We start from the raw sequence: 25,129 nt of genomic DNA on the forward strand, positions 1-25,129 counted from the left end.
TTCACAGACCGGGGATAATGCTTTATTGACTTGGCACCTATGAACATGGCCACAGGCCTCCAGGCTTCTTTGCTAGAGAAGGCAAAGCGGAGGCGGCTCTGTGCCCGGGGGCAGTGGAAATCGGAGGTGCTGCAGGAAGGGCTCCTCCTGTCCCTGCCTTGGCCCCTGCAGCCCCCTGGTTCAGCCCAGCACCATCTGAGTCCAGGTCCTCACCCAGCAGGGAAGGTAACGACCTAGGACCTTCTGCAGTCCTGTCAGTCTATAGAAAGAGCAGCCCAACCCCTTCTGGGGGGGGGGGGGACGACCAAAAATAGGTCATTAGAAGGGTTGGAGGGCATTTAGAGAGAACCCAAGCCTCATGAATATGGGTGAAGAATGGTTGGGGATACTATGTAAGAGTTCCCCCAAAAGAGAAGAAGTGAGTCATTCTCCCACATCTGTTTTGGCTGAGCAAAACATTGTTCACTGGACTGGGCCTCGGAGCAGGTGACAACCGTCTGAGACCACACAGTAAGAGGGTGGGGGTTGGGGGTACGCAGTGCAGCTCCCCCATGCTAGGGGAGAAAGGGGCACCAGGAACTGCAGAAATCATAGGAGGGTATCCTGGAAAAGGAGGGGCAGCCCCCCAGAGGCTCCTCTGATATGATATGGAGTGCAGAGCCCGCTGGGTCACAATGGCTGGCACAGGACACTGGCATCCTCGCTGTGGTCACAGTTGTGGACATCCCAGCGGATATGAGAGCAGAGTAGCAAGGTGCTCTCATCTCCTCGGCATTTGACATTGTCCAAGAGGATGGGGCCTCTGCCTGGGCCAAAGTGGGCCTCGCCAGGGGCTGCCAGAGCCTGGCCACACCCCAGCTGACGGCACAGGACAATGGCTGCCCGGAGGTCCCAGGCGTCATCGCAGACAGTGCCCCATCGCTGTCCTAGGAAGAGCTCTACACGCCCTTCACATCGGTGGGTTCCACTAGCCAGGCGGAGGTGCCCTGTGTCGGAGAGAAGGCCCAGAGTCACAAGAGTCCATGGGCTCAGGAGATGCTTCCACGGCTGGGGGCATTTGTCACCAAGCCAAGGTGACTTGAGTTCTCTCCCCATGCCCGTTTGGTGGTGGGAGAAGACCAACTCTCACAGCTTGTCCTCAGCCCTTCACACTCATGCTATTGTGTGTTCACTTGTACGTGAACACACACGTGCGCATACACAGACATATGCACAGACACAAATAATAAATGATGCTGGACATGGTGGCGCACACCTTTAATCCCAGCGCTAGGGAGGCAGAGACAGGCGGATCTCTGTGAGTTTAAGGCCAGGCTAGTCCACATAACAAATATAAGTCAACCAGAGCTATGTAGTAAGACCCTCAAGAGGCAAGGTAATAAAAATTGTCTTTAAAAGGAGCTGACTCATGCTGGAAACTTCCATGCTAGACTGGGTAGACAGAGGAGACAAAAAGTGCTAACAGAAGACAGACACAGCAGTGCCCTGGAAGCCCTCAGGACAGCAAGTGACATTAAATAAAGCTGGGCAGCAGGACTCAAGACAAGAAAATATGCACACATGTTCTCAGTGCTCTGTTCTCCACTGAGGCCTCTGCTCATAGCCTCAGCCCCTTAGCCACAGGCTAGCTGTTTGGAGACTTGTGATCATGTCTTATCTTGTCTCCCAAAGTTCCCTGTCTTCCCTTCCACACCTGGATTCCCTGAGCTAATCTGATGTGTTTCTATGGTAGAGCCTTTGTATGTGGCTCAGGCTGGCCTTGAATTCACTAACCGTCCAACCTAAGTCTCCACAATGTTGGGGTGAGAGCCATGGGCCATTATGTCTAATTCTGCATTCTCTCACCGTTTGCTCCAAGATAGGATCCCAATCCCTTCAGTTTGAGCCCAACACTAGAAGTCTCCAGGTTGCTCTAGGATTTTATTTAGAGTTGTGAGACCCAGGTGGGCTTCAAAGTACACAAAGCTGGCCTTCAACTGATTTTTTTTTCTGCCTCAGTCTCCCAAGTGTTGGGATTACAGGGGTGTTCCAAGACACCCAATTTATGAGATAAAGCCAGGGTTCAGAAAGGGCTGGCCCATGGCTGATACGACTAGAGACCGAACCGAAGCTCCTGCATGCTAGGCAAGCACCCTACCCACTGAGCTATAGTCCCTGCTTCGCCCCCGCCCCCAATCTTCCTCCTTCCTGGGTATTATACTCCCATTAATGAGGCCTGAGATCAACACAGAAGGACAAGCGTTCTGGGACCTGGTCAGTTCTGCTGACCTGCTGTAATGCAAGCGTTGCCCTTCCTCACGCCAGGTCCATCTTACCACCAAGGTTCCAACCTCATTTTCAGGGGCAGTAGGCACCTACCATCTCTGGGCCGAGGACTGGGCATTCGGGTGGTCTCAGAACCATCCTGCTGGACTTGGAGTCCCAGCTCCTCTGGGCCTGGCTCAGCACGGGCAGAAAACAAAGAGGTGGCTGTCATATTGGGGAACGTGCTCCCCAGAGCCAGGTCATCTCTTTTAACCTTCCCAGGTTTTAGAGACAGAAAGGACCTCGAAGAACTGCCACCCTAAGGTAGGAGACACAGGAGGGCCCCCTAGGCCAAGCCATCCAATTCAAAATGGAGATACCACTTTCTACAGCAAGCAACAAACAAAAGGAATTGACAACGTCCCGTCAGACTCTGTAAGTGCCCTTTTTACATCGATTTCTCTGGAAAGCCAAAGGCGAGCTCTAGGAAAGCCGTCCACTCCACTGCTTCCTATCCATCACTAGTAGTTAGTAGAGAACCTTGACTCAGCAGGGAGGGAACAAACCATACAGCCCCTTACAAGGAGGATAACAAAGCATGAACCATCCCTAGGTCGCGCCCTAGTCTGTCCCTGCAGAGGACTCGCCCTTCCGGCCACGCCCCTACCGCGCAGCCGCAGAGAGTGCCTGCCTGGGGTGTACTGGCTACTCCCCTATGCGTAATACTTCCGCTGCACTGCAGCAGAGACTGCCACGCCTATTCCTCATCCCTGCAGAGCCCGCGATGTGAGGCCCCGCCCACTCTTGACGACCCGGTCCGCAAAACAGCGAGCGCCTGCGTACAGCTTCACGCTCGTCTTCTCTAGCTTGGGGTCGGCCCTGAAAGCTGCGCAGCTCCTGCTCGCAGGGCTGTAAGCGCCTGCGCACGACCGCGCACCCGTGCCTTTCAGAGTTGGCCCCACCCTCGCTGCGAGGGTTCCAAGAGGCCACGCCCACAGGGCGGCGATGGTCCAAGCGCGCCCGCTTCATGCTCCGCCCCCACACGACACCCCGCCCCTCTTCTGATTCAGCCCCGCCTAGATGATCAGGGGGCGCATGCGCCCAGCCCAGCCCAGCCCAGCCCAGCCCAGCCCAGGCTTGCGTGCTTTACGCGCTGCTGCTCTGCTCCTTCCCGCCCCGCCCATATCGCAAACAGCGCCTGCGGGAGACCCCGCCCATTCCCCTTCTGGCCCCGCCCCTCCCGCGCCGCCTCTTCACCTGCGCACAAGGCCCCGGCGTCTTCGTGATGGCCGCAGTTGTGCTGGCCCCAGCCCAGGTGGAAGCAGTCGCTGAGGCGGGCCTCGGTCCCGGTGCAGCCTACGTTGTCCAGCAGCACGGGGCCTCGGCCGTAGCCGAAATGCCCGAGGCCCGTGGCTCCAAGCGCAGGCCCGCAGCCGGCCTCGCGACAGGCCACGCGCGCGTCCGCGAAGTCCCAGTCGTCGTCGCACACGGTGCCCCAGCCCCCGGCGTACAGCACCTCCACGCGGCCGCGGCACGGGCTCGGGCCGCCTACCAGCCGCAGCCTGCCGCCTGCGGGGCGCACAGGCCGGTGCCGGCGCGGTCCCCTATTGCAGCCCGCATCCCACCCGCTCCCACCCCCGGCGGGACCCCCGGAGGCCGCTTACTTTTCTTCCCCGAGGCCCAGGCTGCCGTGGTGAACCGCACGGTATCCCTGGAAGGCAGGGCACCCACTCCTGTCGCTGTCGAGACAAGGGAGTCTTTGAAGGAGGGCGAGAGGCCGTTCACCACCCCCACGGCTCTGCCTCAGTCCCAGAGCCACAGGGCTGTCTGTGAAGTCGCCAGGAAAGTTGATAGGAATAAACATCTTTTGGGTCCCCCCCCCCTGTTTTTTCCCCCCAGACAGGCTCGCAATATGTAGCCTTCATTGGCCTGGAACTCACTATATAGACAGGGTTGATCTCAGACTCACAGAGATCTGCCTCCCGAGTTCTAGTATTAAAATCTTTGGGGTTTTGAGACAAGGTCTTGGCTGTGTCGCTTAGGTTGGCTTTGAACTTCAAAGCCTCCGGCCTCAACTTGGTGTGAACCACCATGCCTGCTTTATGTGGTGCTGGGATGGAATGCTGGAGATGAGGGACGTAACTCAAATTTTTTTTTATGGTTTTTCAAGACAGGGTTTCTCTGTGTAGTTTTGCGCCTTTCCTGGAACTCACTTTGTAGACCAGGCTGCCCAAATCTTAAATACACTAATTTTATCCACAGTGATAGCTGTAGCCCTAATTCCAAACTTGCTTCTAACTTTGATTTCCAGTTGGAATTTCCTCACATGGTGTCTCTGTGCCCTACCTCAGCAGCAATCCCTAATTTGACTCAAGCATTTTAAAGACATTTCTTACCCACTCTCCATTCCTCAGAGCTGAGTGTCATCCATGCTCCCATCTGCTCATTCGTTCTCACCCATCTCTCCCATATGCCCCTAAGCCTCAGCTGAAGTCACTTTCCTGGGTCTTCTAGAACAGCTTCCCTAGTTCCCACCCCTACCCGCCTTGTCCCAGCGCTTCCAGCTGAGAAGGTGGGCTCTTTACCTGCTGGCTCAGTGTGCCACGCCCAGTCTTCTTGTGTGGCCGAGGGAGGCAGTGCTGTTAAAGTTGGAGGGCTCAGAACTGGAGCAGGAGAAGAGACAGAGAGAGGGTCAGTCGCAGGATGAAGGTGCTCTCCCAAAAGAAAACAAATTTGACTCGCGGGGCTGGGAGCCCAGCCAGGATAAAATGAACCCTGCCCAACCTTGACCCTAGTAATTTATGTGTGTGGTACACAGATCTATGCAAGCCTGTTGCATGCTTTGAGTTCAGTGTCCAATGTTCTCAAGAAGCCAAATGTGTACAAAATACAAAGTTGCAGAGCTTTGCCCACTAAGGACCTTTGCTCATTCCCAGGGACTCACAGAAGAAGACTCTGCCAATTTATAGCTCGGTTGGTAGAGTGCTTGCCTGGCATGCACGAGGCCCTAGGTCCATCCTGACATCACACAAAATGGGTCTGGTTGTACATGTCTGTAACCCCGGCACTGGGGAGGTAGAGGCAAGAGGATCAGGAGTGTAGGGTCATCCTTTAAGTACTGAGTTCAAGGCCAGGCTAAAATAGAAGACCAAAGAATCTTTATCCTAGTCTATAGATAAAATGAGGCTAGAAAGGGGAGGGAGCATTGAGCAAGGTCAGTGGTGATTCTGCCAGAGCTCTGGGTGACTGTGTAAGGCTCTGCCTTTTAGTACCTCAGCTTTCCCATCTGTAAGCTGGGAATGATAACCTCTGGCTGGCTACAAACACTTTCCGTCTAATACAACAGAGTCCGTTTGTGAAATGGTGTTCTGGCTCCACGAGTCTTATTTGCTGGGCTAAGGGTGTAGTTAGCCCAGGGGTAGAGTACCTGGTTTATATGCACAAGGTTCTGGGTCTGTTTCCCCAGCAGGTAACAATAATAACCCATCTGCTAGGTAGGGTGTGGGGGCTAGTGCCTGGAATACCTGCACTCGGGGAGCGAATACAGGAGGAGGCCAACCTGGGCTAGAGTGAGACCCTGCCTCAAGAAGACAAAAATCACATCTATTTTATTTTACTTTGAGGCAGGGTCTCACTAAGTAGCCCTGTCTGTCCTTAGACTCACAGAGAGAGAGAGAGAGAGAGAGAGAGAGAGAGAGATCAGCCTGTCTTTGCCTCCTAAGAGCTGAGATTAAAGGTCATACCACCAGGCCCAGCCTTTCATTATTTTATTTTGAGACAGGGTTTTATGCAGCCCAGGCTGGCTTCAAACTCCTTACGTAGTAGGGGATGACCATGATCATTATGGCTACTGTCCTGAGTGCTGGAGCTATGGGTATATACCAGATGCCTGGTTTATGTAGGGCCAGAGATGAAACCCAGGGCTTCACGCATGCTAGACTAGCATTCTATCAACCAAGCTACATCCTCCACCCCAGTGCCGACCTGTTATTTGCTGGAAACACCTCCCAAATTGGAGAGGGCCCACATGGGAGACTATTCTATTTATTACATCCTCAGGATTGCAGATAGCTGGGCAGGGTTCTGCAGATAGGTGCTTTGAAAGTACCTTTGAGGGAGCAAAATCCTAGAATATTTTTGCTTTATTCTGAAATAGTCCATGAAGAATACTTGGAAATTGCTAGAAAATTCTGGAGGCATTTCTAATAACAGAGGAATACTACGATATTCTCTATAGTTACATTGTATGAGAATGAGGGTTATTCTCAGTTGCTTCCCCAGAGCAGGCCTGAGATAATACAGGTAATTTCAGAGCCCTTCTAGAGCGATCTGGAAAATACAGTTAGCCAAATCCCTTTTCCCACCCCTACTCCTTCGAAAGGCCGCGCCCCTCTGGCCCGGCCCCGCCCCTCTGGCCCGGCCCCGCCCCTCTGGCCCCGCCCCGCCCCCTCTGGCCCCGCCCCGCCCCTCTGGCCCGGCCCCGCCCCCTCTGGCCCCGCCCCGCCCCTGCCCGCTCCTGGCACCTGCACAGAGCGCTCCAGCGTCTTCGTGGTGACCACAGTTGTGCACGCCCCAGCCGAGGCTCTGGCAAGCTGCCAGGCGGGGCTCTCCACCTTCACAGTGAACGTTGTCCAGCAAAATATGCCCGGTGCCATAGCCGAAAAAGGCATTCGTGGTGGCGGCCAGGGCGGCCCCACAGCCCAGTTGGCGGCACACGACAGCAGCATCCGGCAGCCCCCAGTCATCGTCGCAAACCGTGCCCCACAGGCCACCATGCAGGATCTCCACTCGGCCTTGACAGGGGCCCGCGCCGCCCACCAGGCGCACGCTGCCCTCACCTGGTGAAGGTGGATGGAGAGGGCGGGGCAAGCAGCATCTTTGAACCGCGAGGAGGCATTTTCATCCACTTCCTCAATGCACCAAGCCTCCCTGGCTAGGGACAGTACCCAGGGCGGCAGGACCAGAACCCTAGCAGGGATAAACTAGCCCGCCCATCTCCCTTGACCAAGCCCTCCGGCAGTCCGGAGAGTTGGATTGTGGGTCCCAGGATAACCAGTTTGGATTACGTCATCCTGACCTAAAACCAGGTTTTCTTTCTTTCTTTTTTTTTTCTTTTTAAGATTTATTTATTTATTTATTTATTTATTTATTTATTTATTTATTTATTTATTTATTTATTTATTTATTTATTTATTTATTATGTATAACTGCAGGCCAGAAGAGGGCACCAGATCTCATTACAGATGGTTGTGAGCCACCATGTGATTGCTGGGAATTGAACTCAGGACCTCTGGAAGAGCAGTCGGTGCTCTTAACCTCTGAGCCATCTCTCCCTGCTCTACTGGCCTTTTCCAATGTGCCTGTTTGTCATTTACAGCCACCCAAAGAAAACCTCACTTTGCAAGATGTAGTGGGCACATTCCTCTTGCAGGAAGCCCTCCCTGATAGATGGGTCCCTCCTCCTCTGGGCTTCCTCCCCCTACCAGTCCCTCAAAAGAGGGTCCTTGTTCTACATGGCAGGCATGACCTTGAAGCCCTCCTCTAGCCTACCATGGGTCTCCCCACACTGCCATGACTTACCTTTCCCATTTTGGAGGACTGTAGGGGGTGCTACACTGGTCAACGTCTTCCTTGTCGGGGGCTGTGTGTGTAAGAATTCTGCCGAGGAAGGAAACAGAGACACAGGGATCTTTCTGTTCTCATCCTCGCACAGCGTGCGAGCGTCAGCTGTCTAGAGCCTGAAGATGCCTGCTTTCAAGACCAAAGCCCAAATCCTGGATGTGGAGCGCCACCGTCTAGCCCCAGACTTGCCATGTAGCTAAGAATGACTTTGAACTTCCTTCCGACCCTCTTGCCTCCCAAATGCTGGTATCACAGGTATGTGTCACCATGCCTGTCCAACAGCCAAGCTCATACTACTTTTTTTTAGTATGGGTATGTATAGTGTATACATGTGTGCGTGTATATGTGCAGGTGCATGCACCCATGCATGCACACGTGGAGACCAGAGGTCCATGCTGGGTGCTCTCTATTACTCTTCATTTTATTTATTGATTGGTTATTATAAACTTTTTTTTTTAGATTTGCTCATTTTATGTTTCTGGCAACCCCAGTGGTCTGGTTTATTAAACAGGAGCGGCAAGTCTGGTAATGACGATGCACGCCTGTAATTCCAGCATTCAGCAGGTGGAGGGAGAAGAATCAGGTGTTCCAGGTCAGCCTGGCCTATACGAGACTTCATCTCGAATGAATGAATGGATAGGTGGATGGATGTGTGTGTGTGTGTGTGTGTGTGTGTGTGTGTGTGTGTGTGCGCGCACACACAGCTCAGTGATAGATTACTTGCCTAGAGACATCCTTCCCCAGGCTAGGCATGTGGCCTAGTGTGCATTGAGGACCCAGGTTCAATGCCTAGCCATGGAAAAAGGAAAACCAGGGGAAGAACTCTGTGCGGGCAATCAAGCCCCAGCTGGAACCCAGCTAGTTTCTTCGGCCCATGAGCCAGAAGTACTGTAGCATCAGAGAGTGACCCTTGCTTGGCCCCACAGCCTCCCCGGCTGTCACTCACCATCACACAGGACTGCCACATCTTCATAGTGAAAGCAGTTGTGGACACCCCAGCCCCTGCTACCGCACTCGCTCAGGGAAGCTTCCTGCCCCCGGCACTCCACGTTGTCCAGGAAAATGGGGCCTCGACCTTGGCCAAAGGCGAGGGGCCGCGGCACGGGCAGCGCCAGGCCACAGCCCAGCTGACGACACACCACGTTGGCATCCACAACATCCCAGTCATCATCGCAAACACTGCCCCAGGAACCGCTGTGCATGACCTCCAGGCGCCCTCGGCAGCGGCTGGGGCCCCCCACCAGCCTTAGCTCTGTAAAAGGGGGGACAAGCTGGTGCAACCGGGAATCAGTCGGGAGCCCAAGCTACAGGACGCCATGAAAGTCTTCAAACTAGTGTGGCTGGGCATGTGAGTTTGTGAGCATCCGCGAACGGATGAAGGGGAGGAGGATGAAGGGGAGGAGGCCGAGCTTACCTGGAAAGGGCAGAGGAGTGGCCTGGAGGGCACTGGCTGAAACAGACGGAGAAAGGACGTGAGTCCCTTCCCCACGGGTCTCGCCACCACTCTCCTCCTCTTGGAAGACTCCTTTTCCAAAAGCCTCATCGGCTCTGTCTAGGAACATCCCACCAACCTCCCTGTCCCAGTGGTCCATAGGCCACTGCAGATCTGCTCTGGACCCATTGTGTACTCGATAGCAAAACCTAGCACACTCGGCTACCTGCAGGAGTCTTAATGCTTGAGGCTTCTCCCTACAAATCACGTTTCAGTATCTTTTTTATTTTTTAAGAGCTGGTTTATATTATTATTATTATTATTATTATTATTGATTTTTCTTTTCCTTTTTTTTTTTCTTTTTGGTTTTTCGAGACAGGGTTTCTCTGTATAACAGCTTTGTACTCGCTTTGTAGACCAGGCTGGCCTTGAACTCACAGAGATCCACCTGCCTCTGCCTCCCGAGTGCTGGGATTAAAGGTGTGAGCTACCCTTTATATGTGTGTACGTGTGTGTGGCGGTCAAAGGACATTTGTAGGAGTTGGATCTCTCCCTCTACCATATGGGTCTTGGGAATTGAACTCAGGTGGTTGCAGTGAGTGCTTTTATCTGCCAAATCATCTCACTAGCCATTTTAGTATTGTTTTAAAATTTATTTTGTGTGGGTGTTTTCCCTACATGTTGTCTGTGCACTACATGCAGTACCACCAGACGCCAGAAGAGGGCATCAGATCCCCTAGAACTGAAGTCACAGGTGGTTATGAGCCACTATGTGGGTGCTGGGAATTGAACCTGGGCCCGCTGGAAGAGCAGCCAGTGCTCTTAACCAGTGAGCTATATTTTCCAGTCCCCTTTTAATGATTTCTTGAGGTAGAGTCACATAGCCCAGGTTCACCTGGAATTTGTTATGTAGATGAGGATGGCTTTGAATTCTTTAGACTCTTGATTCTATCTCCTAGGTGCCAACATTCCTCATGCTGCTTCTCTTTGAATACACACACACACACACACACACACACACACACACACACACACACATATGCTCCATGTGTGTGCGCGTGCATGCATGCACATTCACATGTCATGTACATAGGACAACTTTGGGGAGTCAGTTCTCTCTTTCCAGCATATAAGTTATAGGAATCGAACTCAGGTCCCCAGGCTTGATGACAAGCTTCCTTACCGGATGAGTCATCTTGGCTGTCCTGTTTTGTCTGTTTGTTTTTCAAGACAAGGTTTCTCTTTGTAGCAATCCTGGCTGTCCTGGAACTCATTTTATAGACCAGGTTAGCCTTGAACTCACAGAGATCCACCTGCCTCTGCCTTCCAAGTGCTGGGATTAAAGGCCAGTTTTTTTGTTTTGCTTTGCTTTTGTTTGTTTTGTAGACAGGGTTTCTCTGTGTAGTCCTGGCTGTAGACCAGGCTAGCCTCAAACTCAGAGATCTGCCCACCTCAGCCTCCTGAGTGCTGGGATTTAAAGGCTTGGGCTACCACTTGTCTGACTTGTTTTCATTGTTTTTTTGAGACAGGGTCTCATGTAGCCCAGGCTGGCCTAGAACTTGATGTGTAGCTGAGGATGTCTTTGATTTTCTGACTCTTCTGCTTCTACTTTCCAAGTATTGGTATTGCAAATATGTACCGCCATGCCTGGTCTCCCACCACAGTTGGACAGCGGGGAAAACTGAGAGCAGGGGGGGCGGGTAGCAGGGGCTGGCTAGGAACACTCACCCAGTGGGAAGAGAAGAAGGAAGGACAGGGCTGGGGGGAGTGGCAGAGGGGTAGCACCCCCATCCCCAGGCCTCCATCCCCCACTCCACTCATCAGGCGGGGCACCAGTTTGCATCTCTGCTTCCTTGTGTGTCCAGCCAGTGGATGGCTTTTCAGAAGGTCCCATCAGGAATCCGAGGAGAAGTCACAGCTGGAACATCTGGAACTCAAGATCCCCACCGTTTCCTTCCAGCTGCAGGGGCCAGCTGCAGGGGGAGGGGAAGGACATATCCACATGGGGTTGACATTCCTAGTGGAGGGAAAGACAGGTGCAACCGCTGGGAGATGAGAAGGATGACCGTGGGCCAGGACGCGCGGCTCGGCAGAAGGCTGGCCTAGACTCCGCCATTGAGAATTCAGCGGAACGGTTCAGCAGTAGAGAGCCTACCCAGCATCCCTTATTGAGGAGCGACTCAGTGACTCAGTGGTTGCTGAACTCATAAAGACCCTAGGCCCATTTTCAATACTACAAAAGGGGAAGGGGGAAAAAAAGATGGAGTGAGCATGGGAATTAATAAGGAGTTGCATTTGGCTGCAGCTGAGGCTGTGTGAAGGCAAAGGATGGCATATGGGCTTGGCAGGATAGTGGGTTCCAACCAAGGCAGACCCAGTGGCTCAGAGTTTATCCTCCAGGCCTTCATAGCCCAAAGTGTGGTTGGTACTTAAATAATCCAGTTAATTTAGGGGACGGTAGATATATACTTAAATTGTATTTACCTATTTAGTTACATTAGTATTATTTTGGTTTTTCAAAACAGGATTTCTCTGTGTGGTCCTGGCTATCCTGAAACTCACTCTGTAGACCAGGCTGGCCTTGAACTCACCTGCTTCAGCCTCCCAAGTGCTGGGATTAAAGGATAAAGGCATGGGCCACTACTGCCTGGCTTGGTTTTTTTTTTTTTTTTTTGTTTGTTTGTTTGGGTTTTTTTTTTTTTGTTTTGTTTTTAAAGACAAAGCTTTACTATACAGCTCTGCCTGTCCTAGAACTGGCTATGTGGACCATGCCAGGCTTGATCTCAAAGAGACCTGCCTGCCTCCTGAGTTCAATCCTGTCTCAAGAAATAAGGTGCAGTGAGTGAGAACATTTGACATCAACCTCTGACCTCCCATGCACTTTATGTGTGTGTACGACTGCAAACACACACACACTACACACTACACACACACACACACACACACACACACACACACTACACACTATATACACACACACTACACACTATACACACACACTACACACTATACACACACACTACACACTATACACACACACTACACACTATACACACACACACACACACTACACACACACACACACACATATACACACACAAGAAAGGTGAAACCAGGAAGATCAAGAGTTCAGGTCAGGCTAGAGAGATAGCTTAGCAGTTAAGACCACACAAACTTGCTGCTCTTCCAGAAGGACCCAGGTTCATTCCCAGTACTTACATGGTGACTCACAACTACCCCTAATTCCAGTTCCAGAGGACCCAATACCCTCTTCTGACCACCGTAGGTACCAGCAACACACATGGTGCACATACACACATGTAAGCAAAGCACTCATGAAGTTCAATAAATAAATATTTTTTAAAAGAGTTCAAGGTCACACCCTCAGCTATATAGCAAGATTGAAGTCAGCCTGGGCTAAAATGAGACTGTCTCAAAAAAATCAAACAAAACAAAAATTTGGTTATGGTTAGTTACTTCCTGCCTCAGGCAGGAGAATTGCCACAAGTTTGAGGTAAAGCCTGGCTACCTTGTGAGTACCAGGCCAGCTTGAGCTACAGAGAATGAGACCCAGGCTCAGTTTCTATCCCTCTCAAAAAAACAAAAACAAAATTCCCAGAGGCAGGTTGGAGAGATGGCTCAGCGGTTAAGAGCACTGGCTGCTCTTCCAGAGGACCTGGTTCAATTCCCAGCACCCACATGGCAGCTCACAACTGTCTGTAACTCCACTCCCAAGGATCTGGCACCCTCACACAGACATACATGCAGGCAATATACCACATAAAAATAAATAAATCTTAAAGAAAAAATTCCCAAAGACAGGCAGACCTCTATGAGTTTGTGGGTAGCCTGGTCTAAAAGAGAGTTCCAGGCCAGCCAGGGCCTGACTAAAAACAAACAAAGAAATAAACAATGCTGCCTGTGAGTTCTCAATGAAATTTTACTTAGTGCACTTGGTACCCAGATTCCTTCAACAGGAGTGTGGATCTGGTGTTGTTTGGGCTGGGGGCAGATGGAGGCTGTTTTGGGGGCTGACGGGGCTCTCAGGACTCCAGATCCTAAGAGTCGGGGGTTAAGGGGGGAGAAAGTACAGATGCAGAGAACAGCTAGAGTGCAGAAGGGGCAGGACCGGGCTCTCGTGGGCTGGCGGAGAGACGCACACACCATTCCCAGCCACTTTGGGGATGGGCATGGTCCTGTGTGGGATCCTTGGAGTCTGAGGTGCCCAGGGACATGGTGCCCCTCCCTGGAGCCTCTCTTCCCAGCTTCTGACTCCACCCTGGCACGCAGACAGTGCATTTGGGCGGAGAGGTGAAAACAGATCTGGATGTGGACATGAGGCTTTCAACGCGCCATTCATGGAAGCCCAGGATAGCCCCCTGCAGAATAATCACCTTTTGTCTTCCTTTTGCCCTGACTGGGGACAGCTGGGACACGGGAACTGAGAACTGAAGAAGGACGGCAGCTACAAGCCAATGTTTTCTGGTGGGGATACATAGTTTCCTGGGCCTTCCCATGGCTCCCAGGCCACCCACTTCTAAGGGGGCCCTTCTCTCACCCCGGGCCAGTTCACTCCCCTACCTGAGGGACTGATACCTTTCAAAGCCCCTGCCAAGAATCCTCAGCTGCCCTTGTTATGGTCTCCCTGCTGCTGCAGCCGGGAGCCAGAGAGAAAGCCACTCTCCTCCATGAAAGCCGGCAGGAACTTCAAATCCCAGACAGCCTGACTCTCTAGATCATGGCGTGCCCAGGGAATCCAGCCTCAGCCTCACAGCCTTCAGCTCCAAACTGACCCCCAGAGTCCGTTCCTGTCCCATTCTCGGTGGACAGCAGTGGAGAGACCTCTTTGTCCCTGTCCTAAGTGGCTGTGGCCGTTCTGTTTGTTTTTGAGGGAGGGTTTCGAACTCCTATGAAGCCAAAGGTGACCTTGAACTCTTCACTCTCCGTTTTCACCCCTGAATGCTGGGATTATAGGCGAGTGTCACACCATATCTGCCTTCCAGGGTTCTTTTAAATATTTGTTTTCTTGTTTTATGGGTATGGGTGTTTTGCCTGCAGGTATGTATGGGCATAGGTACCTGGTTATCTGAAGAGGCCAGAAGAGGGCATTAGGTCCCTTGGGACTAGACATAACAGCTTTGAATCACCACGTGGGTGCTAGGAATCGAACCCAGTCCCTCAACAAGTGCTCTTAACTACTGACCCAGGGTTCTTGAATGTTCTCAGGTTTCTTCTCAGCCCTAGGGGGGTGGGTAATTAGAAGCTGTGAAGCCTCGTTGTTCTTATTTGCAAAATGGTCTCATAGTCTATCCCTTATACGTGGTGCCATATTAAATGGGCTAATGCTGATAAAAGGTTTCCCCAGTGTCTGGCCTGCTCTAATGTGCTAGCTCTTGCCATGAATGCCCCCATCTGTAGACCCCCATCTGTAGACCCTCAAAGGTAAGAGCCAGATCTCATTCAATAGTTATACATGGCATAGGGTGTTCAGGAAATGTTTGTTGAATGACTGAATGAAATTGTGGAGTCATAGAATGAAGCAGGTAGAGGGGTCTCAGGAAGCAGTTGGCGAGTTGGCTCAGCAGGTGAAGGTGATTGCTGCCAAGTCTGATGACCTGAGTTCAATTCCCAGGACCAGCATGTTGGAAGGAGAGAATGTAATATTAAGAGTTTTTTATTTTCTAAAGAAGGGGCTTTGGAGGTCTTAAAAAGAAACTGTTACTACAGAGAACAAACACACACACACACACACACACACACACACACACACCAGCAAAACTGAAGGATTCATACCTGTGGGGATGTTCTGGGTTCTTTCTGTCCCTTTGTCTCCAGATAATCCAAGTTCCAATCACTGCCTCTGCCCTGGGAAGTTCAGGAGGGGGAAGGGCCCCCCCAATGCAGATCAACACAGACTTTTCTTTTCTTCCCGTAGCTGGAAGGAGAGAAGAGGCAATGTCCCTGGCCATGAAGCTGCTGGTGGCCCCAGCCTGTCCCCACCTGACCTTTGGGGCTGAGAGAGGCAAAGGAGAGTGGAGGTGGTCCGTGGCTCTCTGAGCTGCCCCAGAGGAAGGGCACCGAGGAAGAGGAGGAGCTAGGAGGCCAGGTGGCCCCTCCTTCCTCTCCCAGCTCTCTCTTCCAGGCTCAGGTTGCAGAAAAGCCTGAATGGGTCCCTACCCCTGTGCAGGACAGCTGAACATCAGGCATTGGTGATGGAGCGGCAGCCTGGGCTACATGGTGAGATCAAGGTTATCCTCAGCTACCTAATGAGACCCTCTCAATAGAAAGAAAGAAACAAAGAGGGTGGGAATCAACATTCAGGGCAAGGGAGACAGCTCAGTGGTGAAGATGCTTGCTGTGCATGCCTGGAAAAGTGAGGACAATCCCCACAAAAGCAGCAGCAGCCAGGCCTGGTGACGCACACCTTTAATTCCAGCCCTTGGGAGGCAGAGGCAGGTGGATCTCTGGGAGTTCGAGGATAGCCAGAGCTACAATAGTGAGACCCTGTTTTGAAAAACAAACACAAATTATAAGATGCTTATGTATTTGTGTGAATATGTGTAGGTGCACACGTGCCCGTTCAGGAATGTGGCGGTCAGAGGAAACCATTGTGTGAGTAGGTTCTTTTCTTCCACCCTGTGAGTCCCGAGGATTGAACTCAGGTCATTAGACTTGGTGGCAAGATCCTTTACCCAACTGAGCCACACACCAGCCCACAAAACAACTTTCCTTAGAATATGAGGAATTGGTCACGTGCTTCTTTTTCTTTCTTTCTTTCTTTTTTTGTTTGTTTGTTTTGGATTTTTGAGTCAGAGTTTCTCTGTGTAGCCCTGGCTATCCTGGAACTCTGTAGACCAGGCTGGCCTTGAACTCAGAGATCTAACAAATGCTTTTTTTTTTTGCATGCAAGTCTTTCATTACTCACTAGATGGAATGGTTTTAGCAATGAAGCACCATGAACCTCCATTCTGATGCACTCTGGAGGTGTTCTAGAAACATCCAGCATGTGGCAAGCATGGCCCTAGGGTTAGATCACAGACAGCATCAAGGGGGGCGGGAATCAAAATCATTTTTCATATTTCAATGTGATGGCTTAGATAAGAGCTAACTTTGTTCACTTTTGCATTCTTTATTTATTTATTTATTTATCTGTTTATTAATGGTAGTGCTGGGATGGAGCCCAGGGCACTGCACATGTTAAGCAAGTGCTCTGCCACTGAGCCATGCCTCCAGCCCTTCACTGGGGAAGTCTAGGCAAAAGCTCTACCATTGAGTGATAACCTAAGCCCCTGCCTTTAAAAAATTTTGGCTAATACTTTATTCATTTTGTTAGAATAAATAATGTAATTTTTTTCCTTTACATGTACGAATGCTTTGCTTGCATATCTATCTACAAATCACATTCCTGCCTGGTGCCTTTGGAGGTGAGAAGGCGGCACTGGATCCCTTGAGACTGGAGTTACAGACAGTTGTGAGCCTCCACGTGGGTGCTGGGAATAGAACCCGGGTCCTCTGCAATAGCAGCAATTGTTCTTTAACCACTGAGCCATCTCTCCAGCCCTATTTATTTTTGATCTATGGGTGTTACATGTGCCTACATAAGTTTATGTGTATCTCATCCATACAGGCTGGAACTGGAGTTACAGATGGTGGTGAGCTGCCATGTGGGTGCTGGGAACCGAACCCAGGTCCTCTGTAAGAGTGTTAGATATTCTAACTACTGAGCCATCTCTCCTGCCCTTTATTTATTTTTAAAGATTTATTTATGTGTATGTATATGTGTGTTAGTGTATACCATGTGCAAATGAGTGTTTGAGGAAGCCCGGGAATTCTACAAATTCCCTGTAGCTCGAATTATAGGTGGTTTAGGAGCCACCCAATATGGGTGCTGGGAATTGAACCCAGGACCTCTGGAAGAGCAGTAAGTGATCTTAACCCCTGAGCCATCTCTCCAGCCTTTTGCCCACCTTTATGTGGACTCCAGGGATCGAACTCTGATCCTTAGACTTTGAGGCAGACACTTTTATCTGCTGAGTCATCTCCACAGATTCCCTTGTTTATTTTATGAGACCGGCTACATAATCAAGGCTGGCTTCAAACCCATGACCCTCCTTTCTCAGTCTCCCAAGTCCTGGGATTTCAAGAGTGTGTTATCACCTCAGCCTCACAAATCTCCAGCTTTTTTTTTCTGTAGTCCTGTCAGGGACAATCAGCAAACACAGCTGTGGCAAAGGAGCTTCTAAGGCTGGGGCCCCAAGGACAGGCCCCTATTTATAGGAACTACCAGCCCTTAACTAATTCCTGCCAGGACTGGTGAATAGACACCTGGCTCTAATCCACATCCATTCCCTCTTCCCAACCAGTGCCGATGACATCATCTCTATCAGTGTCAGCTCTTCGATATTTTCACTCACCAAGTCCAACACGTCAGCCTGACACTCAGGCTCCTGCCTGGCCCACCTCACCAGCCTTCCAGGCTCATCTCCAGGGACCTGGGCTTCAGTAACTGAGCATCTCTACAGGCCCACCTGAATGTCCTCCTCCATCTTGGCTCACCCAGCTGCTCTGCCTAAACAAGGTTCCTTGCCTGCTTCCCATAAAAAGAAATGCATTGAGCATCGGCTCTGATGTGTTTAGCTGAAGAATTTATCCTTTGATGTTTGTGCCAAGATGTACTAAAACCAAAGTCAGCACGAGGTCCTGGGTTCGACTCCCAGTGTCGCAAAAATAAAACAAGAAATCAAAGCTGCATAGGGCGGTAGCATGCCTATAATACTAGCACCCAGGAAGCTGAGGCAGGAGGATTCTGCTGTTTGTTTGAGACAGGATCTTACCTTGTAACTTTAGCTGGCCTAGAATTGGCCTCAAACTCACAGATCCACCTGCCTCTGCCTCCTGAATTTTTTGGGTTTTGTTTGTTTGTCAAGATTGAGACTCCTTATGTAACCCTGGCTGGCCTGGAACTCACAGAAACCCAGGCCTCTGCCTCCCTGGGATTAAAGGTGTGTACTCTCACAGGCAGTAGTGGGAGGATTCTGATTTTGAGGCAAGCCTGGGCTACATCCTTATCACACCCCCAAATTAATTTATATACATATATCCACTGAAAAAAATATAAAGGTGAAGCCCTGGAGAGTGGCAAAGATCTGGAGGCTGAGAGGGGAAAATTACTTTAGCCCAGAGTTCAAGGCCAGACCCGGTGACATAGTAAGACTGCACCTCTAAAAAGTAAACGATAATCAGGCAGCACGGTCGATCTGTCTACAGTAAGAGAAGAAATAATAACAAAATAGGGGGTAGTGGCAAATTGGCTCAGCAGGCAGAGGCATCCGCAGCCAAGCCTCACTACGTGAGCTGGGTCCCAGGGACCCTCAAGACAGGCAAGGACAGACTCATCAAAGTACCCTCTGACCTCCACATGCATGCTGTGGCACGCGTGTATACGCCCTTCCATCCACACAAAATAAATAAATGCTTTTTAAAAAAATAGTTAAAATAAAACTGGGTTGTGGGGGGTGGGGTGTGGGGGGTGGGGGGGGAACCTGCGGGTGGTGGCTCACACCTGTAATCCTGGCAACTAGGAAAGCTCAACCAGGAGAACTGTTGTGTGTTTAGGGCCAGCTGGGTCCACATAGCAAGACCTTGCCTGAAAAAGCAAAAAAATCACAATTTGCCTGGTAGGGGACATACCGTGATCAAGAATGTGGCTTTCTCAGGAAGAGTTTCCTCCATTGCACTACAGATGTTCTGACCTCTGATCTCCCCAAATTTGAGAAACTGGACTGCGGAATTAGTGGTTGTGGGAGACTTGGTGTTTTTCTCCATTAAAAATAAATTTAAGTTGGGCAATGGTGGTACACGCCTTTAACCCCAGAACTCGGGAGGCAGAAGCAGGAGGATGTCTGAATTTGAGGTTAGTTTGGTCTACAGAGCAAGTTCCAGGACAGCCAGGGCTGTTTCACAGAGAAACCCTGTCTTCAAAAACCAAAAACCAAACCAAAACAAAAAACAAACAAAAAACCCCAATAATAATAATAATAATAATAATAATTAATAAAATTAAAATCATGATAAATAGAGTAGACGAATGATCTTAAACTGCTTTTGACTTGCAGGGGTTGATCGCAATTGAGGAGTTCACCCCTAGGGACAAGCTGTTGAACAGGTCCCAGGCACATACTTTTTTTCTTGATGCCTAATTAATGCCTTTTTATCCTTCATTTGGCAAGCATCCTCCACCTGTTTCTAAGAAAACCCCTGCATCTTCCAATCAAAGTACCTCTCCAGGGTCCCCCCCACACCCCCGACCTGGGATAGCTCTGAGCTCAAGCCCTGAGCTCCCTACATGCAGCAGTGGACAAGGGGTGGGAATAGGGAAAAGTGAAGACTTTAACGAGCATACCAAGTCGAGCCTCGGGCCGTTCATCACAGCCACTTGGGGGACTGAGGCCGGAAGACTGTAAAGCTCAGGCCGGCCAGGCCACAGACTGAGGCCAATGCCAGCAACTTAAGACTGTCTGAAAAATTAAAAATATGAAAAGAGGGCTGGGGTTAAAGCTTAGGGTAGAGCACTTGCCTAGAGTCCCCCAAAGAGGGCATGGGGGTCCAACTTCATGGTAGAGCCCTTGGTTAGCATTCAGGGAGCTCTGTGTTCAATTCCACAGGGAAAAGAATTAAAACTTGAATAGGAGCCTGGTGGCAAAGGCCTTTAATCCCAGCATTCGGGAGGCAGAGCCAGGCGGATCTCTGTGAGTTCGAGGCCAGCCTGGACTACCAAGTGAGTTCCAGGAAAGACTCAAAGCTACAGAGAGAAACCCTGTCTCAAAAAACCAAAACAAACAAACAAACAAACAAACAAAAAACAGAAAGAAAGAAAAGAAAAAACAACAACAAAAAAAAACCCCAAACCAAACATAAAACAAAACAACCCCCCCTCTCCAACAAAACCAACCCATCCAACCAAATAAATAAAAACCTTGACTAGGAATCACGTCGGGTATCTTTAAACTACAAACCAGATCCTAATTATTGGTCCAGATGAGGTTTTGTGGCCACAGGTCTAATGCGAGGTTGATGGGTTCCACCGGAGACTGAGGGGAGTCGAGAGACTTCAGGTGGGCGGGTGGTCATCCCAGGATATAAGATGCCTGAGTAGTGCGCCCTGCTCCTGCTCCGCACCGGCCTTGATGCAGGCAGCAGCATGGGGCAGAGCTACCGCCTCGTCCTCTGTTTCCTGCTGTGTGGAGGAGGCATAGAGCTGGGCCGTCCCCAGCTTCTGCGGCCCTTGCCAGGTGGAACCCCGACCCCAGCGAGGTCTGCGTCACCCGTGGAGGTGGAGTGTCTGGAGGCCGAGCTGGTGGTGACGGTCAGTAGAGACCTTTTCGGCACCGGGAAGCTCGTGCAGCCCGGGGACCTCACCCTTGGCTCAGAAAGCTGTCGGCCCCTGGTTTCCGTGGATACCGATGTGGTCAGGTTCAAGGCCCAGCTGCATGAATGCAGCATCAGGGTGCAGGTGAGGTCCCCCGCTTAGCTGGTGATGGAGCTTCTGAGGGATTGGATGGAGGGTGGTGGGAAAATTCCAGGAGCTGCTGGAAGCTGGTGAATGGGGCAGAAGGGGAAGGAGCTGTGTTCTTGGGACCAGCCTACTCAATCGACTCTGGGTTTTTGTTTTGTTTTTTTGTTTTAATTAATTTTTTTAAATTGTGGTTTGTCGAGACAGAATTTCTGTGGGTAGCTTTGGTGCCTGTCCTGGAACTCGCTCTGTAGCCCAGGCTGGCCTCGAACTCACAGAGATCCACCTGCCTCTGCCTCCCGAAGTGTTAGGATTAAGGGCGTGGGCCACCACCACATTTGGACTCTGAGTTCTCCTGGAGCTCTGTGGTCCCTCCCCAGGAAGAGAATACAGGGTGATGGGACTAAGAGCTGGAAAGGAACACAGAGGGTAGGTAGCTCAGCTGCTCGATAGAGGCATTAAAAATCCCCGCCCCAGGCATGCCGGGTAGCATATACCCCAAATTCCAGCACTTGGGAAGTAGAGACGGGAGAACTGGGAGTTTAAGGATAGCCTTGGCTACATGATAGACTCTACCAAGACAACCAAACAAACAAAAAACAAGAACAAAAACAAACAAACAAAACCCCCAGAAAACAAAACCCAACCAGGCACATGCAGTTGTAATCCCAGCACTTAGAAGGCTGGCAGGAAGATATCGAGCTCAAAGCTAGATAGAGCAATGTCAATGCCTCAAAAGTAAAAATTAAGCTCTGTGGTGGTGGCAGCACATGCCTCTGAGCTCTCTGAGTTCGAGGCTAGCCTGGTTCTAGTTCTAGCTAGTTCTAGTATAGCTAAGGCTGTTACACAGAGAAACTTTTTTTTTTTTTTTTTAATTTGAGACAGGGTTTCTCCGTGTAGTTTTGATGCCTGTCCTGGATTTTACTCTGTAGACCAGGCTGGCCTCGAACTCACAGAGATCCACCTGGCTCTGCCTCCCGAGTGCGGAGTGTGGGGATTAAAGGTGTGCGTCACCACTGCCCGGGGAGAAACCCTGTCTTTGGGGGTAAAAATAAAGACCTGGACCTAATCACTGATAGAGAAAATCAATAACCAGTGCTGGGGATGGAATCCGGGGCCTTGCACATTCCAAGTAAGCTACTCCATTACCCATTTTGAGAAGGTCTTGTAGCTATAACCCGGCCTTTGCTTTCCCTGGTGCTGGGTTTACAGGGGTGCGCCATTACACCTGGCAGCTTTGAAATAAGAGATATATTATCTCAATGGCTTCCTCCTGCACCTTCCAGCTAGCTGTATATAATTCTGCCTTCATTGCAGAGGCTCTAGGAATGCGATGGGGGTGGGGTGGGGTGGGGGGGTGGGGATGGGGCGTGCGTGTGATGGGGAAATCGTCATCCATGCGGGGTAACTTTCCAGTGCTGCAGCTGCTTCAGGGTCACTCATAGTTAGTCCATAAGCCCAAAAAAACTCAGGTGTCCTAAAGTCGACTTTGGAATCGAACTTCGGTTTGTAATTCAAGTAATCCTATCTCTTGAGAGGCTGAGGCAGGAGAGTTGACAGTGTAAGGCCAACCTGGGCTCAACCTATCTAAAAAAACTAATAACGGCTGTTCAGCTTTTGTTTTCTTTTTTGGATTTTTAAGACAGGTTTCTCTGTGTAGCCCTGGCTGTCCTGGAACTCGATCTGTAGACCAGGCTGACCTCGAACTCAGAGATCTGCCTACCTCTGCCTCTTGAGTGTTGGGATTAAAGGTGTGGCCAACCCCCTCATCCCTCGAGTTCTTTTTAAAAAAAGCTTTACGTTTGATCTTTATGTGGGTGCTTTGCCTGTATGTATGTCCACCATGGGGGTGATTGCAGCCCCTGGAACCGGGGTTATGGCAGTTGTGATCTGCCATGTGAGTGCTGGGAATTGAACCCAAATGCTCTTCATCACTGAGCGCTCTCTCCAGCCTAGCTCTTACTCCTTTACTGGCCAGCAGAGGGCAGGTTGAACTGAGCCTGTCTGTCTGCCTCCCTAGGCTGGATTCCCTAAAACCTGCCACCGGCCAAGCAAGCATCCCCAGGATGTGTGGGTTGGATTTGGTTAACATTACAACTTTGCAACCGGGCTTTAATCCCAGCACTGTGGAGGCAGAGGCAGGCGGATCTCTGAGTTCGAGGCCAGCCTGGTTTACGAGAGCTCCAGGACAGCCAGGGCTACACAGAGAAACCCTGTCTCGAAAAAGAAAACCAAAACCCTTACAACTTTGCTTCAGGTGACAGACGATGCCCTGGTGTACAGCACCTTCCTGTTCCATGATCCCCGCCCTGTGGGCAGCCTGTCCATCCTGAGGACTAACCGTGTGGAGGTCCCCATTGACTGCCGCTACCCCAGGTCAGTGTGGGATGGGCTGCTGGGTCCCTGGGTTGGATCAGGCTGCCTGCCACTGTTGCTCTGATGAGGAGATGGCTTGCAGCTGTGGTTATTGCCAATGGTAACCTGCTGAGCAAAGTCTGAGGCCAGGTGTGCACTAAGGGACCGATTGCCTTTTTCGGGGAGGAGAGAGACGAAATTACAAGATTCCATGAAGCCCAAGCTCACACTCATCCCCTACCTCTTCCTCCTCCTAAATGCTGGGTTTATAGCGTGTGCTAGCAGACCTGGCTTCATTTTGTGTTTTCACAGGATGACCTGGAATTCTGTAGACTAGTTGGCCTTGAACTTGGTGATCTATCTCAGCCTCATAAGTGCTGGGATGCAGGATGGAGGCAGCATGGCTGCTTGTTTCTCTTTCTCTCTTTCTCTCTCTCTCTCTCTCTCTCTCTCTCTCTCTCTCTCTCTCTCTCTCTCTCTCTTACTCACTCAGTCCCTCATGTGTCCGTGTGTGTCTCCCAGACTTGTGTGGGCTATGACCTACATGTGCCCCACAGTAGCCATGGATATAATACAGCCCACCACAAGGTCATGAACTTATTTAAAACATTAAAGGAAACCTTGCATGGAGGCATGTCTTTAATCCCAATACTCAAGAGGCAGAGGCAGGAGGATCTCTGATTTGAAGCCAGTCTGGTCTACAAAGAGTTCCAGGCCAGCCTGGGCTAGGGCTATAATGAGACCCTGTCTGAAAACAACAAAAAGAAATCACAGCTTCCCCCCCACCCCAAAAAAAGGGTGTGTGTGTATGTGTGTTTTGCGTTTGTATTTTTTTTTTTTTTAAACAGGGTTTCTCTGTGTAGCCCTGGCCGGCCTGGAACTCACTTGTAGACCAGGCTGGCCTCAAGCTCACAGAGATCACCTGCCTCTGCCTCCCAAGTGATGGGATTAAGGGCATGCACCACCACCACCACCACCACCACTACCACCCAGAAAAAAAAAAAATTTTTTTTTTTTGAGCTTAAATTTTCAAGCATAAACTTTTTAGGTGCACTTTATAGATGACAATCTGTCAAGTGCTGAACTTGCCTGACTGTATTACAGTCTGGTCTTGGCTCTTCACTAACCTCTTGCCTCAGTGCCTGCAGCTCTGGGATTACAGGCATGGGTCATCATGCCCAGCTCAGACTTCTTGGGGGCTCCAGACTGGGACACTTCACTGGCCTGCTGGTTGTTCTTAATGTTTGTGTTTTGAGGCAGTCGCTCAAGCCGTCCTCTGACTTGCATCTATCCCCCTGCCTCTACCTCTAGCGTGCTGGGGTGATAGGCCTGTACCACAATTACGCACAGCTTTTTAAAAAGCTTCTGTTGATTTGTTTTGTTTTTCACACAGGGTTTCACTGTGTATACTTGGCTAGCCTGACATTTGCTTCGTAGACTAAGGTGGCTCTGAGCTGTGATCCTTTAGAGTGCTGGGATGACAGGCAGGCACTACTACACGTGGCCTATGATGTGCCGGGATGAAGTCCAGGGCCTCATGTGTGCTGGGCAAGCACTCGATCCGCTCTGTCCCCACTCCATCTTTTTAAAAATGGAGTCAGAACGGGACATTCTGTTCTTCTTGCCTCAGCCCCCTGAGCGCTGGGTTCATCCACTTCCGACTTCTGTTTGTCTTTCACCAGGACCTAAGATGATAGGCCAGATCTCTGCTCCCTAAGGAGCTTCTACCCCCAGATCTCTTCCACCCTCAGAATTGTCTCTCCATGCTTTGGTCTCTGTCCCCATGGTTGGGGTGTCTGGCTGCTTTCACATGTAGGCATTCAGAGGGGTTAAAGAACAGGCCCAACCTTTGGGGACCTTGGCCTTGGCTACCTAGTCGGTTCATCCAATAACTCATTAAGAGCAAGAGTGTAGTAACCCCGACCCCACACAAACTGGGCCAGGATGGAGTTATATGGAAGCAG

General features: G+C 50.7%; 2 protein-coding genes across 6 annotated transcripts in view; one reads left to right on the top strand and one right to left on the bottom strand.

Annotated features, from left to right (window-relative positions):
• Nucleotides 1-20,413, bottom strand: Ssc4d (scavenger receptor cysteine rich family member with 4 domains). Of its 5 annotated transcripts, XM_006971275.4 has the most exons (12): nucleotides 20,314-20,413; nucleotides 15,092-15,233; nucleotides 11,027-11,271; nucleotides 9,281-9,316; nucleotides 8,813-9,118; nucleotides 7,825-7,902; nucleotides 6,768-7,082; nucleotides 4,830-4,907; nucleotides 3,909-3,983; nucleotides 3,502-3,813; nucleotides 2,359-2,436; nucleotides 1-986 (listed from the first exon to the last, which is right to left on the bottom strand). In XM_006971275.4, exons 3-12 carry the CDS (start codon nucleotides 11,190-11,192, stop codon nucleotides 670-672), a joined length of 1,761 nt encoding a protein of 586 aa, XP_006971337.1. In that variant the 5' UTR covers nucleotides 11,193-11,271; nucleotides 15,092-15,233; nucleotides 20,314-20,413; the 3' UTR covers nucleotides 1-669. The 5 variants fall into 5 exon arrangements, with proteins under 5 accessions (XP_006971337.1, XP_076416933.1, XP_076416936.1 ...); XM_076560818.1 differs by lacking the exon at nucleotides 20,314-20,413 and having other exon boundaries at nucleotides 15,092-15,366; XM_076560819.1 differs by lacking the exon at nucleotides 20,314-20,413 and having other exon boundaries at nucleotides 903-986; nucleotides 2,269-2,436; nucleotides 15,092-15,366.
• Zp3 (zona pellucida glycoprotein 3) overlaps nucleotides 20,414-25,129 on the top strand; it is a 9,419-nt gene continuing 4,703 nt past the window's right edge. The window contains exons 1-2 of the mRNA XM_006971274.3: nucleotides 20,414-20,810; nucleotides 23,068-23,186. Coding sequence (XP_006971336.1) covers nucleotides 20,499-20,810; nucleotides 23,068-23,186 — 431 coding nt within the window. The 5' untranslated portion in view covers nucleotides 20,414-20,498. The remainder of the gene's footprint in view (nucleotides 20,811-23,067; nucleotides 23,187-25,129) is intronic.

Source organism: Peromyscus maniculatus, chromosome 23, assembly GCF_049852395.1.
Source record: "Peromyscus maniculatus bairdii isolate BWxNUB_F1_BW_parent chromosome 23, HU_Pman_BW_mat_3.1, whole genome shotgun sequence".
NCBI lineage: Eukaryota > Metazoa > Chordata > Mammalia > Rodentia > Cricetidae > Peromyscus > Peromyscus maniculatus.